We start from the raw sequence: 21,474 nt of genomic DNA, 5'->3' as shown, positions 1-21,474 counted from the left end.
AATAATGCTCTCACATCCCAACACTGTATGAGAAGACTTGCTTTAGCAATAGGACAAGAAAAACTCATAAATGGTAGTAGAACTGGAAAGGGTGACAAAAATTATCCCCATTTTCTGACATCACTGTCTACATGGGAATCTAAGAATCAATGGGAAAGTTTAAAAAGGTAGTGTGAAACAGTATTCACTTATAAAAACAAAAAGCACCCCTAGATGAAAACAACAGTTAGTTTAAAAAAGAAAACAAAATTGTTCTAGTCAAAATAACATCAAAAGCTATAAGGTATCTAGGAATGAATTTTTAAAAGTTAATGTGTATGCATGTGATGTAGAAATTTTAAAACATTAGAGGACATTTTAAAAGGTTGATTGAAGAGATATAGATCTATGAATGAGGTGACTCATCACTGTAAGTTTTTCATCTTTACAACATGTCAATTTCGACAAAGTTAACCTATAAATATAAATTTAATGCAATTCCAATAAAAAATCCCACTGAGTGCTTCATGAAACTTGACAAACTAATAAATAAAAATCATTTGACAGGGCAGAGTCCACAAAAGCTAAACTAGGGTTGAAGAAGAGCAGGTGAGCTTCAGGGAGGTGAGTGGAAACAGAGAGGATATAGAGCCCAGAAGCAGACACATACCACATATCAAAATAAACCTGGCCTATGAGGAACACAGAACTACAAGTCAGTATGGAGAAGCCAGACATTTTAATTTTTGAAATAAGAGTTTTAGACCTTCTACCACTTAGCAACTTGCCATCAATTTTAGGCAGATTAAAGACAATGTGAAAAGCAAAATTTTAGGAGTTTTTGAAGATAAAATTAGAAAAAAAATAGAGCATATTTGTTACCTGAGATTAGGAGATAATTGTAAAACACAACATAAAATCTTTATGCTTTTATCAAAAGTATATTTTGGGGGCTGGGATTGTGGCTTAGAGGTAGAGCACTCACCTAGCACTGGGTTGGATCCTCAGCACCACATAAAAATAAATAAATAAGTAAAGGTATTGTGCCAACTACAACTAAAAAAAACTTTTTAAAATTATATTCTGTGTTGTCAAACTTATGATTTTAATAACTCATTCTCAAAGAAACCATAATTAGAGTTAAAAGACATGTCTCATTCTAGGATTTATTTGGAACATGATATATGAAGATCACTAGCTAGAATTCATCAAGGACTCCTTTACAACAAGAAAAAGAAACATCCCAACAGGAAATTGGACAATGGATGTGATCCAGGAAACCACAAAAGAAACCTAAGGGGCCAATAAGAAAGATGCTCCTATTTACTGCAATTGGCACAACACAAAGGGATAGAGCCCCCATGGAGTACTAGATAGTAGTTAAATGAACTGCAACTATAAATCACCCAAATGTCCAGCAACTTGGTAACAGGTAAATAAGTTGTGGTATATCCATACAATGGAATATTATTTAGAAACAAAAAGGAATGAAGTGCTGATGTATGCTGCAATTGGCATAGACCTCAAAGATGTTATGCTTAATGAAAGAAGCCAGTCACAAAAGGCCATAGAGTCTTTGATTCTGTCTATATGAAAAGCCCAGAATAGGCAAACTAGCGACAGAAAGCAGATGTGGTTGCTAGGGCCTGGGGGTGAAGGAAGTGGGAATGACTGCAAAAGGGTGTAGAGTTTCTTTTTGGGGTGACAAAAATGTTCTAAAATTAACTCTCTTTGAAGTCACCGTGAAACACTATGTACATTTTAAACCAATGGATTGTGTGAGAGTTACATTTCTTAATAAAGCTGTTAGTAAAATACCACAGAAATTCATGAGCACTATAAATTCCAGACCTCCCTCCTCCTGTCTCCGTGCTGGAGAACTGGTTTACCAACCAGTGTCAGCCATTCTCCAAAGCCACGTGCCGCTGGGGGAGAGTATCTAATTGGCTTCAGTATTATCTCTAATGTCTTTATGCTTTAAAAAACTTCTAAAGCTAATATGGAACAAGAAAGGCTCAGATAGAGGTGGGTGGTTCATGGGTGTGTATCATACGCTGATGCTTTCCTGCATTTTGGAACTACAGGTCACGTATCCCTTATCCTGTATGCTTGGGACCAGAAGTGTTTTAGATTTCATACTTTTTCAGAATTGGGAATATTTCCTTTTCAAAATGACATATTGTGGATATGGGACCCAAGACTAAACACAGCCTCATTTGTTATATGCATACCTTATATACAACTTGAGGGTAATTTGACAGTATTTTTAATGTGCTTGTGTCTTATTTTTATCCTTTTAATTTTTATATGTTCTTTTTGATTATACATGACAGTAGAATGTATTTGATATATCATACATACATGGAGTATAACTTTCCATTCTTGTGGTTGTGCATGATGTGGAGCTTCACTAGTCTGTATTCATATTAAACATAGGAAAGTTATGTCTGATTCATTCTACTGTCATCCTATTCCCCTCCCTCCCTCCTTCCTTCATTCCCCTTTGTCTAATCAAATTAACTTCTATTCTTCCCTCCCCCTACCTTATTGTGTATTAGCATCCAAATATCAGAGAAAACATTTGATTTTTGTTTTTTGGGGACTGGCTTATTTCACTTAGCATGATAGTCTCTGATTCCATCCATTTACTGGCAAATGCCATAATTTCATTTTTCTTTATGGCTGAGTAATATTCCATTGTGTCTATGTACTGCATATTCTTTATCTATTCATCTACTGAAAGATGTGCTTGTGTTTTGACTGTGACATATCATATGAAGTCAGATGTGAAATTTTCTACTTGTGACACCATGTTAATGCTCAAAAGATTCCAGATTTTGGAGCATTTCAATTTTGGATTGTCAGATTAGGGATACTCTCCCTGTATTTCCTGAAGGAAGAAGTCTATTCAGCTGCATTTTTTTAGGCCAATGTAAAACAATTTTTTTGTTTAATTTTCTCTTTAATTTTGGAAATGCAATATTATTATGTTGAAAACCCTGGATCTGAACTAAGAATAGAAACTTTAAAGGTTTTTATTTCAAGCCCCAACATTAATTTGCCAGATAGTTTTCTTTGAAATCAATTGATCTACAGTATATAATAAAAGATTCATAAGCAGCACTGACATAAAAAGATACATCAATACTCTTACTTAATCAAATAGAATAGCAAAAAAGACAATTGTGGGTTTAAGAGAAAGGAAATAAAAACAAATGGGGTCGAAACAGTACAGAAGATTCAAATGTCAGAGTTAAATATTTTTTGAAAGCAATTCAGGAACGTCAAGGTCTTCTCAGTCATCCAAAGCAGTGAAAGGTACTGAAGTCTGGTAAAAATAAGTATTCAGACGGACAAGACTAGATTTCTAGCTCTATGTCCTTGGGCAGAGGACTTCCTGACCATTAACAATTCATTCCTCATCTATAAACAATGTATTAGGGGCTGGGGCTGGGGCTGGAGCTCGGAGGCAGAGCGCTTGCCTAGCACTAGGGAGGCACTGGGTTCAATCTTCAGCACCACATTAAAAATAAGTAAATAAAATAAAGGTGTGCTGTCCATCTACAACTATAAAAAAAATTTTAAAAAAAGAATGTATAAGGCTTCATCGTATCTGCACCAGAGTGTCGGAAGATGCAATGAGGTTATGCATGTCCAGGGAACACACAGCTGTGAGCCACACAGGGACAGGCATGGGCATGACCCCTTGTGGTGGTGTCACTGCATTGATGCCTCGTGTGCATCACCATCAGGCTGTTCATTACTCTGACTCAGGTTTACTTTAGACAAGTCTGACTTTCAGGAGCAATGAACATCAAACAGAAAAGAACAGAGAATCAATTCAGGAATGTCAAGGTCTCTCAGCCATCCAACCTTTGTAGACTGGGTTCCACTGCCAAGTCCCTTCTTACGACCTCATTTTTGTCTTTAACTCAGGAGGCACATGAACATTTAAATTCCAGGGAGTCAAAATCTCTCTTGGGGTCAGCCACAGCTTCATTAACCACAGCTGGACAAGCTGGGCTCCATCTGGCTGGAGGGTACGTGGCCCAACACCTGGGGTTTGGGGCCAGCTAGTCCCACATGATACTTGTGAAGTGATAATGGATCTGAAGCTCTCTGGCCTCCGGCAGAGGGAAGCACTCACCCCATACCTACTTGTTACCATCAACTTACAGCTACACCACAGGAGACCTCGGCCAGGGCCCTAACAGCATCTAATACTTTTGCCTCTTTCAGGTTTGGGAGTCCTTAGGTGGGCTCTGGAAGGGGAAACCCTGCAGAAGCTTATGGGAGTTTATCACCAGCAATAGCTAACGGGGACCTGGGTTCCTATCAACATCTTACTAAGGAACACACAGGTTCCGGATTCTCTATTTCAGTATTTTATGCTCCTTCTTTATCTTCTCATTATTGAGTTAATTTTTTTCAAGACAGGGGAACCATGGCTGCGCAGTTCAAACACCTGAGGACCTTTTGAAAAATTCTGATGCCCCAGCCCCACCCCAGACCAATGAATCAGTATTTCTGGAGGGAGGATCCAGCCACTGGATTGTTTCCAAAAATTTCCCAGGTGATTCCATACAGAGCACAGGTGGAAAACCACAGACTCACACACTGGTTTTCAAAGTCTAGCGTCAAGTAAGAGGGAAATGCTGACATAACTCTGGCATTTCTTATGTCAAAGACTTCCAAAATAAAGGATGATTTGAATCAACTCAACGAACCTGCCTCCCAGAAGCCGGCCTGGTGCTAGGTATCAGGGATTTAAGAGTGGCAACGGACACAGGGATCTGGTCCCCAAGGAGCTCACCTTTACCAACCTTAGTGAGCAAAGAGGAGTAGGATTGAGCCTGCATGACCAGCCACAAAAGGACAGGGCAGGGCAGAATTTCATAATGGCAATTTACTATTACAAAATCTGCATCTTAACTGGCTACCATTTTGATGGGTCTGTCGGGTCCCTGAAGCTTCCCAAGAGCAACAGGAGGGAGGTGGCGTTTCCTAGCATTTCCACTCATTCATTCAACAAGAGTGAGGATGTCTCCTAGGGGCCAGAAGCTGTTTTAGATGCTGCAGCAGTAACAAAACAGATCCTTGTCCTTGTGGATTATTCTGGGAGTGGGGTGGGAAGGAAGAAACACAGACATAATGGAAACGCCCATCATACAGAATGCGAGGAGTTGACAAGTGTCACGAGAGAAAGGAAAAAGTAAAGGAGATGAGGGGTAGGGGTGAGTGGGTAGGGGTACCTGGTGAACCTCATAGCAAAAGTACAATTTGATCAAAGACTTGAAGTGAAGGAGGTATTTCTTTGGGTTTGAAGACTCACCCAGGGCCTGGGCATGGCTTAGCTGGCATGGTTAGCCCACCTACTAGCTTGTCTTCCAAAGGTTCTTAGTGGATTGTAGTGACTGATGTGCTCACTTCTGCTCCCGTCAGTTCCCTCTCTTGTTTACTAATGTAATTTTCTAGTTCTTGCTACCTAGGAGGTCCTTAATAGACATCTGAATTAAATTATTTGAAATGATTATTAATTAAGTGGATTTTAAATTAGATTAATTATGTTATAACTTAAAGGACTGACTGTATTTTACGGTGTCCACCCCACTCCTCAGGAAGAAGAAAATTCACAGAAAATCCAGCGTAGCTGTGGATGCTGGAGACCCAGGAAATGTGTATTTGGGGATGTTTGGTTGTGGAAGAAGGGTTTCCATGCCCCACTTCAGGGCAAACAGGTCTCTTTGTTAAGTCAGAAGGATGGAGAGGGATAGAATACTGAATAAATGTGAAAAATCACATAGGAAACAAGGATGCCTTTAGTTAGAGAACTTGAACTTCACGGCATGATAGGCTGTAAAGATGTAAGAAGCAGAACCAGGAGTTACGGGTGAATTTTCTTAGCCGATATTCATTTGAGAAAAATTCATGATGCTCCCATGTGAGAGCAGTCTTTTGAGTATCGACTTACCTATTGAAGTGATAGATGTCCTGTATATTTCCAAAAAGGGCGGCTCTGTCTTCAGTCCCCAGGGGAAGTTTTGCTTGGTCCCTGATACAGTCGAGGTAATCCTGTGAAGTCAACACACAGAGTTAAACACACCTGAGCTTTTCCAGGTCACCTTTAGTTATGCAAGACAAGTCGCTCAGGTCTGTTTCAAATGATTCTGATGCTGTTGTGCTCATTAACTGGACCCTGAGAATCCAGAGCTGTTCCCTCATTGACGATTAAACTACTCACCTAGAGAACATGGAACTTTAGCAAGGTGAAAGAGTGTGGTATACATTGAAGGTTTGGAAGGTACTAGAGCTTCCCTAGATGAAGAGCAGGAATGGTTACCAATAACGTCAATTTTGGCATAATGGCTCCTGAATACTTGACTGATTTAAAAGACTCCAAACTTCATGTAGTGGGAAACCAGAAATAAAAATTCTAAAATGGGACAGTTATTTTAAACACAACCTTTAAGTCATAAAGCAGTCAGTTGTTAGAGTATAGAACCAAATTCTTCCTCAAATACCAATTTGCTTTACAAAAGCTTCTAAAATAATAAGCACTTGTGCAATAGGCTTATGCTTTGTGATCGGCGGTACCCGTGAGCCCTGAGGACGCTCTGGAATGGTCTGAGGTGTTTTAACATAGAAACCACTTGCATGCAGATCTACCACGGGTCCAGATCTCCAGCGGGTTCAACTGACAGTGCGGAGGAGCTCTTTGAATTGCTGAGAAAGGGGAAAACTGCTTCCCACCCTGTGTGTGCTGCAGGGTTCATAACTGAGTGTTCCCTTCCCCCCCTGGAACGCTTGAAAAAGAACTCAGCAGGAGGCGAGAAAACAACCAAGAAAAAAGTGAAAACAGCTGAAATAATGTAAAATGAAAAAATAAATACAATCCGCTGCCCGAGGCTGAACAATGCAGCAAGGCCCCCTATCAAAGGGAGCTTGCGACCTGCAGCCCCAGAGGAAGCCAGCCCCAGAGGAACCACCAGACCAGGGAGCCGCAGCACTAAACCGCAGTCCACGCCTAGCAGTGAGAGAGTTGCTCAGAGGGGACTCCAAGGAGAACTGGGATTTGAGAGCCAGTAGAGGACTCCTCCTCACACCTTTTCATAATCCACATTCTTTAGGGTTCTTTTTGTTCCTCCAAAAAACAGGGCTGTATGCTGGGGAGAAACTATGGGGACTGGAATCCAAATTAAGCAGTACAGGAATAAGAGAGGCGGCAAAGAGAGGTTCTGATCAAAACTGGGGAAAACAGCCCAGAATTTCTAAAAACAAGCTTTCATATTTTTTTTTAAGAAATGTATTATTTATTCAGGTGTTAGAATATTGTATATTTTTACCTTGTCATTGATTCCTATTTTATTCCTTTATGGTCTGATAGGATGCAAGGAATTATCCCTATTGTTTTGTATTTGCTAAGATTTGATTTGTGCCCTAATATCGGATTTATTTCAGAGACTGTTCCCTATGCCATGAGAATAAAAAGAATTCACTTGTCAGAAGAAAAAAAAAGGCAGAGGCTTCCTCATCAACTTTCTTAAGTAGCACACTTTAAGGTTTGCATAAGTTTCAATTTTAGCTTTTTCAAACTAAAATCACTGTCACACATGAAACAATGCTAATAGACTTTTTTTTTTTTAATCGAGCTTCGTTGGTAACAGATTTTATTTTCAAGAAAGTGATCGTCTCCATAAGGTACCAGATTCATAAATCTAAGTGTAGTGGCCTTTAAACCCCCATGAAAGCAAGGCCTGTTCTCCTTACTGTCAGGAACTGAACAATGATAATGAGTTTGGACGCTTGCAGAGGAGGAAGTTAATGCCCAAATAAAAGAAGCTAAGGAAGGTGAGAATTGAAGTAACAGTGCATGTTGAACCAACTTGAGCTTTCTAAAAAAATCAAACATATTCATCAATATTTCTGTTAAATCACACATGGTACAATGGGCTAATCCTTGACTTGCTTGGAATGCCTATAATTGAGGATAGTTTAATGCCTTGCTGGACATTTTTAAAATCATGTAGCATGCAAAACTAAGAAGGTAAAGCAGAATAATCTGGGGAGCTATGGGTGAGAGGTGGGATTGAGGTGGGTGTGCATCCCAAATTCACCTGGCTGGCTCCAGATGTTCTGCATTGGGGCTTTACAAGAGAAGGAAAAACCCTTTTCCATACTTCATGTACAAAGCATGCTCACTTGTAGAAAACCAAGACTAAATTCTTCATGTAAGAGAAAGATGGGAAAAGGGGCTTGAAGAGTTCCATGTGGCTTTAAAGACTCACATGACCCTGGTTTCCAACCAATGATGGCCCTCTCTAATTGAGAGCTTCAAAACCCTCAGCATCCATGGTACAGACACTGGATTTTAAAAGATGCTTATTTTCTGAAATTATTGAGAAAATAGATCATTGGGTGTCCAAGATTTTGCAGGTCACTCTAGAAAACAGATCAAAGTCGTACGGCCCCAGCATGTTCCATCCACTGTTCACAGTTAAGCTTTTAAGTATGAGGCTTTAACCTTGAACCAGTTACTGAAGACTCCAGTAGCAAGTTCTCCATTATAGCTATAATCATCTGGAGCCAAAATGAGAGGTTTGAAGCGCAGTGATAATAACAGTTCATTTGTGCTCAAAATGACAGAGTAAGGATACCAATGACATTTATTAGAGCCTGTTGTTCTGCTTATTAATTTTATTGACAATGTCAGCACCTTTGGCTACCATACTGTTAACAATGAAGGATCAATTTAAAACTTTTGCACAAAGACAATTATTCTGTAAGAGTATCAATGCACGCCCACCACTTTGGGGGTGGGGGGCAGTGAGCAGTGGCATATACTAAGAGGGCTATTTTACCATTCCAATAATTTTCCATTTTGCAATTTTAAATGTCCTCTGTTTATTTTCTAATTAGTTTATGTCCTTACCATCTCCACCATTAGATTTACACATGAGTGGTTTCCTCTCATTAATTTTTTCATTCCACGGGTGGCTACTAAAAATATCCAAGTCTAACTTAAGGTGCAGTAAATGGGCAGGAACTAATTTGCACACTGTTTCTGCTCTGCAATGAGGTAAGTACAAAGCTGAGAGTGAGCATGCTCATAGTTTGCCAGGACAACTAAATATCTGCTGAATCTACTCATAAACCTGTACTTATATTTGGTAGGTCTTATTCTTGTCTGTTTAACTTTTCTCAAAAAGTTTTCTTCCTGTATTTTACAAAAGTATCAGAGTATTGGCAGGTTGGGAGAAAACTCTACATGTTTGTGTTTTGGAGAACGTGTCTTTTTCCATTTCTCTAATTCCTCCTCCTTTTCCAGAAAGTAGTCACCAGCCATGTACTCAATGGAGATATCACTGAAAACAGACTTCCATTTGCATAGCCATTTAGAATTTAAAAGCACACTCCCATTCGTTCATACAAACCCTCCAACCATCCCACTTTTTAAGGACATAAGAATGTGTGCCAAGTTGTTTCACAAGCCAGGAATTAAAAAAAGTCAACCACACATCATGCCATTCCCCCAGGAGCTCCCTGTCTGGTCCAACTGCATACAAATAGGTCCACTACAGAGTTCCCGCTGGAGGGCTGAAATAATCAGGTGCAGGAGGGACCTTCCCAGTCCAGGAGGGAGAGTGAGGCTACAAAGAGGAGGTGGTGATGCGGAAAGAGCTGATCTTTGAGATGACTAGGGGCTTGAATAAGAGAAAACAGGAAGGAGACCACAGCATCAAGGAGGAGAGGGGCAAGACAACACGGGCACAGGGTAACGAAGACACAGAAAGGAGTGGGGAGGGGTTGATCTCAGGACAGGCAGGACCTCAGGAACTGAGATGGGCTGCAGAGAGCTGGGCATGTGCGGGAGCATCCAGACTGGAGGGCGGGGCTGCAGTGATGGACAGATCACAGAGACTTCGCTGCTATGTAGGGGGTGGCGGCCGCAGGAGGATGCAGTGAGATCAAAGATCATTCCAGCTTGGATACAGAAGTAGAATAGAGGTTATAAAAACGCCAGGGAGGAGGCTTAGAAGACTTGTGTGGCAGGGCAGGTGAGTGCACACCTGAGCCGGGTGGAGAGGAGAGATTTTATGGGACAGGACGTATTTAATGAGGAAAGAGCATGGCCTAAGCAAATGATCCACCATTCTGGATTTCAGGAGAAAGAAGTCTGGGGCTTCTCTTCTCACTTTCCACTCCAAGGAGGTGGGTGTGGCTCCACCTGCTTCTCAGAGGACATATGATCATCCACTGTGACAGTGGGTCTGCTAAAGTCAGTGAGTACTAAGACCCTCTGTCTCTTTTTCTATCGGGCTGCAGCAGGGAGATAGAGCTGAGGGCTTTTCTCTTCCCTTCTGCTGTTTTTCCCCAAGTAGCATGTGAGTTAAAACTAACCTAAAGCTACCCCTGCTGGTCTGTTCTGCAGAGGCCTTGGCAGGGCAGTTCTAGGCCTTTCTGATGGGCAGGTACCCTCTGGAACGGATTTCCTCACACCAAGGTGAAATATTTCAAGACATCTCTGGGGATCTGTGGTGAGGGGACAAGGCCTATATTTTGGTGCAGCTAATCCAGAGACTTGGTCTTTGCGTGGCTCAGGCTCGCTTACCTCCTTCATCTCAGGTTTATTTTGCAGCCACTGTCCTCTGCATGAAGTGCTCTTGGGAACATCATGGCTCAGAGCCACATGTCCCTGGCCAACACCCCTACTCCCTTTCACCCTGCTGTCCCATTCCCCTGGGAGCTGAAGAGAAGCTGTGAGTCTGGGGTGGAGAAGACACGTCAGACCTGGTGTGTTACGGCTGGGTGACTGAGAGACATCCCCAGGGAGGGTTATCTGGACAGGATCTGGGGGCAGTTGCTCAGGGGCTCTGTGGGAGCTAGAAGTGCCCTTGGTGCAGCTTTGGCTCCACCTTATGGAACACCGACAGGGAGGAGAGGTCCAGGACTATGCCAAGCACCTGGCCGCCAGGATGCAGCTTCATGGCCCTCAGGGCCAGCAAACTGCAGCGCCAGCAGGGGTCAGCAGGCCTGAGCCAGCAGGAAGGAGCCTCCTGGGGGTCTCTCCGCTCGGGGAAAACACCAACAGCCTTGCAAACAGTGGGTTGAGCAGCGCCCACTCAGAGCTGTGGCCCACTCTGTAGAAGAGCATCGTCCTGAGTGAGGGTAAGGGCGAGGGGCTTCACAGGCCTGAGAGAGTTTGAAGCACAGAGCGTGTCATGAGCTTTCCCCTCTCCTAGAGCCGGTCTCAGGAAACATGAGGAATAGTGGACTCCCAAATTCAATGACCAGAGTGGGCGCAGACTGACTTGGAAGAGGAATAACAGATCAGTATGGAAAGAATGGGGTTTGTAAAGGGAACAGAGTGATGGGGTGGTAACTGAAGAGAGGCAGGACCAGGCAGGATGGATCAAGTGACCTGTCCACTCATCCCTCTATCCACCCCTGAGCAATCTGAAGATGGAGGAAGGAGAAGGTGGAAGCAGGAAGCCTGGAATTCCAAGAGGGGAACAGCTGGTAATGTGAGCCCTGAAGAAGACAGACCAAGATGAGACCAGGGAGGAGGACAGGACTGTGAGCACTTCCTGGGAACCCGGGCAGGAAGCCCCGTCTGTCAGAGAGGGCCCAGGAGCGGCCACATCAACGCTGGCCAGCTTCATGACACATGGGCAAACCTGGGGCAAGTCAGAGCACAGAAGGTGAAGCCCTTCCTCCCTTCCCCCAGGCCTTTACTCTCTCCCCAGAGTATTCTCCAGAGATAACTCTAGTTGACACTGGGACCCATGCTTCCAGGCCACGTCCTAGCGGGGACAGTTTTAGCTGTCATAATGAGATTCTATGTTTGAGCCATAATTTTATGTCTTCTACTCAATGCATGTAGGCAGACATACTTCCTGTTTGTAAATATAGTTCTTTCTCATTCTTCACAACGGCTGCATCATATCCCAGTCAGTAGCTTTATTACAATATACTTAATAAAGATGTGGGGGAGGACAGTCGCTACCTGCAAGGCACAGCTGAAGAAGCAACGGGGTGTTGTGAGGCAATGACAATGATTACTGTTCCTTTAGGTGGTCACAGAGGGCAAAGGAGAAAAAAAACACTTAAAAAATGAAGTCACAGTATAGCCATTTACTTACAAGTGCTGGGAGAGTACAGAGGAATATAATTTCAAATTAAAAAAAAAATACCTTTATGTTTCTTCCAAATAAGCCACTGGAAGGGTTCAGAGTACCAGTTCCTGCTGTGGCCTGCAGACAGAGTATCGAAGTCCAATCTGCTGGTCAGTCTTCTCTCTCCTCCTCTAGGGAGAGGAAGGGGCTCGGCCACTCCACCAGCTACAAACAAAAGCCCTTATGGTGGGACCGTGTTTTCTCTGAGTCTGCCCAGACCCCAGGCCACGCTCCCCGTGCCAAAACTACAGCACACGAGGACCTGAGTGACTCCACAAAGTCCTCCTGCCACTGTCACTGAAGAGAGCCAGGAACATGAGGAGCAAAGAAAGAGCAGGAAGAGACGAGGGAGGAAAGAAAAGGGAAAGAGGAAGAGGAGGAGACAGGAAGGGAGGCAGAGGAGGAACTCCCACCCCACAGGAGCCTTCAAAGCAGCTCTGTCCCAACATCAGTTCTCATTTCAGAGTTTCCCTGATTTTCCATTCAGAGGCGGATCCTGTTGGCAACACGTGGAAGTCAGTTAATGGTTCAGGGAAGTTTTGGTGGAAAAAAGACACTGGGAGGTTTCAGCCCCATCTACCTTCTCTAATATCTTCAGTGCATGAAACTTCATTCAAAAATGTCAGGAACGGCCTTCTTGCTGTCCTGTGACAAATGACACCTTCCTGTCCAGCCCCTCCATTGTCTCCCTACTTCCTCCTAAAGGAGGGAACTCAGGGTTTCCTCCCAGGAAGGAGAAGCCTGAAAGGGGAGGGACTTGGCTTGGTCTTCCCCCAGAGCACCTGGGGAGGGGGCGACCTGGGGGAGGGGTGAGGGGGGGGGTGTTGCAGGAACATTAAGAGATAGAGAAATGCACCTTTGCTTAAGGACAACTGGGAAAATTGATATCCCCCAAAGACTTTAAGCAGAAACTGTGAGCCCACCGTCATCTAGTGATATACACAAGGTCTTAAGAAACAGGATTAGCATTAACCTATTAAGAAGTTCTTAAAGCACAGGATGTCCATTTTCCCCATACTTTGGACAGCTTTTATAGAAATCAATTGTGTTTATTTACTTCCTACTGATACCACTTATTATCTTCACATCAGTGCATATAATCTGAAGAACGTAATCATTATTGGAAGAGAGCTTGGTACAAACAGAACGCTAAAATTAATCTCACACATTCTGCTTAGTTGAAACTATTAGAAAAGGTCTTCAAGAGTCCCTACCAGCATAACACAGCAGAAAAAATTTAATTTTCCATTGCTATGTTAAAAATTTATTTAAAAATTATACATAAAGTTTGCAAATTACATCGACAACAGTCTCACAGGCAAAAGCTCTTTTTAAAGTAAAACAGGTAGACACACAGCCATGGGAATGTCCTGTGACAAAGTGAAATATCTTTCCCTACTTATTTGCAAGCTACCATTCCTTTCTTTATAATGCATACTCTTTAATGCTATCATTATTTCCAGAAAGAAAAAAAAAAGGATTTCTATAATAATCCATGTGCTTTTGGATACACTTAAATATATAACATGTTTAAAAATCTTCAAAATTGGCAAGCAGTGTTTACCATGATACCTGGAGAAAAGCACAGAACCAGGCTCCCAGTGGGCCCTGACTGGGTAGGTGCTAATTACATTTTGCAGGTGGCCACTGTCTTGGACTAACCTCCTGCACTGGCCCCAGCAGAACAGACCAGAGAGAAGGAGTCACCGGAGCTAAGGGCTAGTTTTCCAAAAATAGGAATTTCATAACAACCAATCAAAAGGGGCACTTTACCTAAGCCCACAAAATAAGAAGTCCCTTCTGTTTCAAAACTACAAAGAAACTTGAAATAATCTGCTTTTTGTTTTGTTTCTGCTTTCCTCAACCCCTCTTTGGTCTATAAAGCCAAACCTCTGTTCAGCTCATCAGAATATTCATCCTATTTTATAGGATGAGGTGTTGCCTGGTTATAGAATAGCAAATAAAAGCCAATTAAGATCTTTAAAATAATTGTGTGGTGATTCTCTCTCTCTCTGGGTTCAGACCCAGAGCCCCGTGCATGCTAGGCAAGTGTCCCACCACTAAGCCGCATCCCCCAGCCTATAATTTTGTCTTTTCAAATATGTACCTGAAGGAAGTTTATTAACCACTCTCTAGAAAATGGTCTTTCCAATTGCCTTCTTTCCCTCTGTCTCTCCTTTTATGCTCTTTCATCTGCTTAACTTTTATGGAGTATTTTTTTATTATTGCTTTTTTTACTCTTCCAGGTCCCAAGCCAGGTAAGGAAGCAGACAGACACAATTAGACATGGCTGTAGTCCTTAGCGAAGAAATGGGGATGCCCAGGGAGACGGAGGGAATGTGATGTCTTGGCAAGGCTTAAAGTGCCTGAAAATAAGAAACTGATTCATCTCAATTATAATCAAAGTACTGCTGGTATAATTTGAAACATAGTAATTACCGAAAATTAAATAAAGCCTGAGGGATTTTTTTTATATGGTGCAAAAAGTAAAAGATCAGTTAAAATAAATGTATATTATTAGATGAGCTGAATTTAAACCCTCTTCACTGCTATTTATCATCCGTGTTTTTTTTTTAACATTTACGGCTAGGTACTGTCTGTTTCCTTTTACGCTGATCTCTTTAGTCTTCTTCACACCCTAAGACATGGGTTCCATTGTTCATCCATTGCTCATCCTCTTTTGCTAGAAGCTTTGAGAGGTTCTGTGACTCTTCCAAGGTCACACAGAGAATAAATGACTCAAGTCACATTTGGACCAGGATCAGCGGAGGATAGCCAGGGCATGGAAACGCTGAACGTCTGCTTCAGAGGTTTTAAACCTTAACAAGGGAGATGTGTGCTGATTGATTTGTTCTAGGGGTAAAAGTAGTTCTTACTAGATAGCAGGTAGAGGCTACCAAACACACCCGCTCTCATTTACCAGGCAGCTGCCACGCATGGGCATCACAGACCACATCTGCATGGCTGTCAGCCCCACTCCCACTCCCAGCCCAGCCTCTGCCTTCAAGTTTTCATAAGCACACAGCCCAGGATGCTCAGCTCTCAACCACTGCCACGTGATTCTCAAAGTGGGCTTATGTCTTCCTGTCCTGTTCTCACATCCTCTTTCTTCCTGGTCACTATGCATGGCTTAAAATGTCCTTCAAAATGTCTCACTTTCCTTGCCAGTCACCAGACATCAGTCAGTCACCTGGTCCTTCTTTACAGACATGACGCTATCGTTCTCCCGTTGGAAGGGTCACAGTAAAGAATCGTCACAAATAAATTACCTTAGCTCTTTCAGCTCTGTGCTCTTTTTAAGTATTACAAAACCGTCCGGCAATGAGATCAGAGTGTTTTAAAGCTGGAGGGTCAGGAGCTGGCCTGAAATTAAGATCCATCTAAAGCCAGAAGAGAAAGAGCAGTCCTGCAGGCACAGAGGACCACGTGCAGAGGCAGACTGACCTCACAGGAGAGCAGCCTCTCCCGGTGGCGAGGTGGTTGTGGCCGGTGTTGTACCTCTTCCCACAGGAGCATGTATATGCAGCAAATGTCTTCAAATAACACGGGACACACACTCTTGTGCACAATTGACAGTCCAGACTTTTCAGGGTGCTCCGATTGCCTTCCTGAGCTCCTCACATTGTTTTGGTACATGATGGCTTAAAAGCCTTTACTGGACATCAAAATAGTTATTGATTTCAGCAGCAAAAACATTTCCCATTCACACATCAAATCATGACCCACAGTTTACCCCAGCACTCTTAATTTTAAAGGACCAGAAATTTTGAAATAAGGACACCAAGTAATGGTCCATTCAAGCAGATACCGCACATCCACATCTATATTGCCAACATAGTTAGAGCTGATTACTGTATTAGACAGTAATTAAATGTATAATTTATTTAATAAATTGAAATGATTTTCCACCATTTTATGGAGACCAGAACAGTAATATAGATAATTCTCATGGCAACCTGCTCTGTATACAGTAGGTGTTCAGACAGTATTCATTAGATGTATAAGAAACAAGGCCATGGAGTTGAGGATACAGCTCAGTTGGTAGAGTGCTTGCCTCACATACACAAGGCCCTGGGTTCAATCCCCAGCGCCACAAAAAACAAAAACCACCAAGTCCTTAAAGACAAAAGCTTTGTGTTATGTGTGCTTACTTTCTTGGAACTTTAACTATGAAACAAAAGAATTTCAACCAGATGAAGAAAGTGGGGACCACCTGGACAATAGTAACCAGAAATAGGCACAAGCTGAAGGACATCAGATGAACTTCCCATGGACTTAGTCACACAAACTGATGATGACCTCAGGGTCAAGCTTCTTTTTACTTAAAAATTACAATGCAAATTGTAATGAAATGCAATTTAATTATAATGAAATGCAAATTCTTAAACTAAAGAATCCACACAAGGAGTGAACACTTTATGGTAGTTTTAGAAGGGAAATGAATGTGATTGTCCTTCTGCATCATTAGGTAATCCACAGCTAAATTTGGAAGTGCACAGGCAAAACTATTCCATTCACTCTAACCCAAACAGTGAGAAGCCCTGAGGACATATCTGATTGCTTCTCTGGTTATATTGTTGTTGATCTCATCACTGTAAAATCTCAACCCAGAGTTATTTATTGATACAGAAACAGTCATCAGCTTGATGAGCTGCAGGGAGTAGGCAGAGGGCCCAGCATGTGAGAGAAGGTGGGGATGGTGGGGTCTTTCCTCAGCAAAGAGGATGCACCAAAATGGTGGGATGTTCCCCCAAAACTTGATTTCCTCCAAAGTGCTGGGCCAAGGGACACCTGAAAAGATTTCCTTCTGTCATTCTGTCATGGAGGCCTGGTCCCAATTCATGCCCAGGGGGTAGAATATATGACATAGGGAATCTATTTTTTCTCTCCTCTTTAAAGCACAATGTCCATGGCCATTTTGTTACACAGAACTAACAGTCAGCAGGACAGACAGAGAGACAGAGAGAGAGGGCAAAAGAAAATGTGCTCATAGGTCAAGGTTTTCATAGATGTTTTTTTCCCCAAGAGATGATATGAATTTCTACAGCAGCCATTTTATGATCTGAACAGAGGTGGACAACATGCTTTAGATGCAAACTGCAAATGTGATGGCCCAGGACGGTGGGTTCATGCAAGGATGGAGCAGACTGGGGATGGGACACGGGGTTCATTATCTAGGGCCCAGGTTGCATGCAGGCTCCAGGGGCAGAGTGGTGGAAATCCACCAGACGCCAAGTCAGGCAGCTTGGACCTAAGGCCCAGACCGCTGGCAGGATATCCCCCATGGTCAGACTCTGTTGTGTTAGTTCTTACACAGGAATAATACAAAGCCATGTCTCCTCATCCTTCAGAGGGTAAACACCAAGGTCCATTCCAGGTGCCTGGCGTGGGGGCTCAGCACACACTGTCTGGTGGCAGTCCCTGCCCTGTGGGGCCCAGTTTCCTCCTCAGTAGGACTGTGAGATGGGTTGCCTCAGAACTTCTTTTGGTTCAAAAGCAAATACTCCATTGGTATTAATAGTGATATTGGAAGGCTAATTACCCCGAGCAGCTTGTTCTCAACCATCAATGGCAGGAGAGGGAGAAACGGGCGTGAAAAGTCCTATGGGCTACTCAAGTTTCCAAGATCCTTGCCTTCTTGCTGTGTTGCCAAAGATAAATCCTGTCCCTCCAGCCATGTCACTTTTGAAAATGGCTCTCCTCTCACCTGGATGCCTGAATGTTCAGGGACTTCCTAGCCCATCTTCTAGGGTAGGTCTTACCCCTCCACCTTTCAAAGAATTTCTAAAACTCAAGTTTGGTGGAATGGCTCCTTGTAAAAATCCTACAATGATTCTCCCATCCTTCAGCAGAGAGGGAGTCCTTCAAAGCGGTGGTCCCTGCCTACCTGCTAGGCTCAGTGTTTACCACTTTCTGGATCCTTCTCCCTCCCTGCTCCCACCAGCACACACACTTGTTGCTCTGTGGGAAGTTCCTTGTGCCCTGTCGCCTCTATTTCCTATTCCATTCTTGCTGCCTGAACTGTCCCTCCTGCCTACCCATACCTGGTGAACTCATTCTTCAGGACTCTTCCCCAGATCTCCTCTGACCCTCCCTACCCTCTGTCTCAGGGGGTCTGGTGCTCCATGACAGGGGAAGCACAGGCAAACCATCACACAGAGCCATCAGACCTGTCTGTAGCTCCTTCTCTCCCAGAGAGCTGTCAGCCATTCACAGGAGCTGTGCTTTAGCTCTCTGGGCCCTGAATGTTTGCAGAGGAATTCCTGGAAACCTGATCAGTCAACTCAGAGCCAGGCAGGCCAGGGTTAACTGAGGCCCCAGCCCTCCCTCTCAGGGCAGGAGCTGCCCTGAATAGTAACCCAGCCCAACATTCCTCTGGAGCTCTCTCTTTTGTTGCCGGGACAGCATTTTTAAGCCACCTCTTGAGGATGACAAAGGTTCCTAAACTATGCAGCTCATTTTTGACTCCCTCCCACCTACCCAGCTAGGGCATCTGCATGAGAAACGCTCCTCTAATCAAAAGTAGATTAAGTCCTACCCCTGCTCTTGAGCACTGACATCTGCTACTCCATTGTGGGGCCGTAAACAGACCTAGGGCCAGTGATTTATCCTCTGCTTTGTGGGAAACAGGACAAAAGCAGCACTCTGCTCAGCAGATCTGCACTTATTGTGGGCTGGCACACAGCTCCCTCCTTCCCCATGTCCCACTTAGAGCTTAGTGAAAGGTTAACAGCAGGACAGTAAGCCCCGTCCCCAAGCGGAAGGAACACTTGTCACAGTGACAAAAAAAAAAAGGGTGGTGTTTTTTTTCCTCCCAAAGAACATATTTTAGTGTATAGTTTAAAGGAATGGCTCTCCCCCAACACACACACACACACACACACACACACACACACACACTCCCTCCCTCCCTCCCTCCTAGGAAGGATTTTGCCATTTCAAACAGCAGACTCAGGCTGTGGCCTCTCAGCACGGTTTGTGGTCTGCTTTCCTGGTGGGGTTTCTTTATATTAGTTTAACAAAACAAAGAAACTTATTTAGAAAAAGCCTTGGATCTCCCCTTGGGGCTGGAGAGAGATTGAAGCTCCTTTTCTTTTTTTAAAAAATCCTCCCCCTTACAGAGTAAGGAAGATTCTTACTTTTTTTTTTTTTTTTTAATGAAGTGCCATCTCATGTTTGTTCAGGGATCAGTCATTGTGACAGAACTTTCCCTAAGTGTTAAGAGTTAATGATAATTAAATTCTGCACATACTACAATGTGGCTGTACCTTGGGAACATGCTCCATGAAATTAGTCAGACACCACAAAGGGCAAAAATACTACACAGAGACGAAACTTCCACTAGCGTGAGGGATCTAGAAGAGAGATTTCACAGATGCAGAAAGTAGACTGGGTTTGATGGGTACAGTTCCTGTTGGAGAGGGTAGAGATGAGCTGGGGACAGATGGCATCTGAGGCTGATGGACGCTGAGCGCACTTAATTCTACTGAAACTTCAAGTTATGTGTAGTTTGCTGCAATATAAAGCATTTAAAAAGTTAACTACCATTAAATTGTCATTCTGTTTACGAAGGCCAGGAGTCAGACGAGGCATTTTAGATGCTATAGCTAACACAATGCCTACGTGGAAGTTTCTTGATATTGAGGTGCATCAGAAAGGAGTTCAGTTCTGCTCGGGGCTGCAGTTCACAAGTACAACTCACCAGGGTGACGGGGTGAATCTGCACCATTCCTACTGGCCTTACACTAATTAGTCCAAGGGTTCTTTCCTCTGGCTCCTTGGTAAAGCCATATCCACCTCCTCCCACCCCCTCCAATTGCTGTAGGCTAGGAAACCAAATAATTAAGCTTATTTTAAACATGTACTGTAAAATAGGCTCTTAGTGAAAGCCTGGGCCTCTCTCTGGGTAAAGACACAGGATTTACTGTTTGGTGTTTGAAATATCTATTTTGGCGGCTCAAAGGACCTCTTGAGAGCTGAGGCTGGTGGGGATGCACTCACCAGGCATCTACAGATTGAGGCTTTTTGAATTAGTCCCATTAATAGAGGAAGAAGCTGAGGTCAGAGTGGCTGTTTGTCCACGGGCACGCAGCTGACTGTCAGCATGGAACTGGAGTCCAGACCAGAGCTCTGGTCATTAAATAAACCTCAGTTTGAGCTCAAATCATAATTTTGAAACCATCACAGCCTTTTGTTCTGTTAGAAATGAATTCCAACTACAAGTAGGGTATGTCAGGTAAGCTAAAAACTGCAGCAACTGTAACAGATCCTTTTAAATTACTGTCAAAATAACATTGTGAAATAGTAACTCAGCATAGATTAGCAAGCTCAATGTTTTAGTGTTTTAAAACCTACTAGAAATTCCTGGCCTTGTCCAAATAATATGGATGACGTGAATGATCAAAATAATAATAATAATAATAATAATAATAATAATTCTCATTTGAATGCTTTCTGTATGCCTCACACTGTGCTAAGTGTTTCACATGGATGATCTTATTTAATTTGCACAACAATCCTCTTACTCCCATTTTACCTGTGGGGCCGGGGAAATGAAACTCATAAAAGTTTAATGACTTATCCAAGAATATACAGGCAAGTGTCAGAGCCAGGATCTGGGTTCAGTTCTTGTAGATTTTTTAAGTCTGTGCCTTTGGGAATTTTGTTACATTCCATGGGGATAAAGGGGTAATTTGTGTTGCTTTAAAAAAAAAAAGTCTGCTGTTTGCTTTAGAACAAAGGGAAAAAAATTCTTGCTTGGACAGCAGATCTCAACTTTTACCGTCTACAGGGACTGGGGAGCTTTAAGGAAAACTGGTTCCAGCCCCACAGAGAAGGATCCCTCAGCCCAGGGTACAGGTGAGGGAGCAGGAATTGTGAAAGTTCCCAGAGGAGTCTCACCAGTGGCCTCTGCTTTAGAAGAATCCCTAGGTTTCAGTTGCTCCTCCTAACCAGATTTCTCAAGTGATAGCTTTTAATTGCTCAAATAATGGCCCCTTTGAACCTGTTTATGAGGGCTGACTATCCTAGGTATAAATCTAGTTGATGACCAGTTAATTGGGTGTTTCTCCTAAGGGATCATTATGATGTTGCATTCATTCCTATTTTTGAAGTAAGAATTTTCTCCAAGTAAGATTTTCTTTTGAACATTCTGGATAATTTTGGATATAAGCAAGTCTACATATTCTATCAGTAACCCTTTTGTCCTTATTCTGTTTCCAAAAAGACCCGAAACTTTGAGGGGAGCTCCTAGTTCAGAACAAAATAGATCTGCAAAATAGGTTCCCAGAGCATCAGCTGGCCTGTTAATAACCACATGTGG

At 43.0% G+C, this 21,474-nt stretch overlaps 1 protein-coding gene across 7 annotated transcripts in view; it reads right to left on the bottom strand.

Moving 5' to 3' along the window:
* The window catches only part of Plekhg1 (pleckstrin homology and RhoGEF domain containing G1), a 213,935-nt gene that overhangs the window by 49,678 nt on the left and 142,783 nt on the right, over positions 1 to 21,474 (bottom strand). For all 7 annotated transcript variants that reach the window (XM_046427421.2, XM_046427423.2, XM_046427424.2 and 4 more), the window contains one exon: positions 5,951 to 6,051. In XM_046427421.2, coding sequence (XP_046283377.1) covers positions 5,951 to 6,051 — 101 coding nt within the window. The remainder of the gene's footprint in view (positions 1 to 5,950; positions 6,052 to 21,474) is intronic.

This window comes from Marmota monax, unplaced genomic scaffold (genome assembly GCF_021218885.2).
Source record: "Marmota monax isolate L192 unplaced genomic scaffold, Marmota_monax_Labrador192_F-V1.1 WCK01_AAM20220418_F8-fsc00114, whole genome shotgun sequence".
Lineage (NCBI taxonomy): Eukaryota > Metazoa > Chordata > Mammalia > Rodentia > Sciuridae > Marmota > Marmota monax.
The sequence above is the reverse complement of the archived record's forward strand: the minus strand, read 5'-3'. Positions and strand labels throughout refer to the sequence as shown.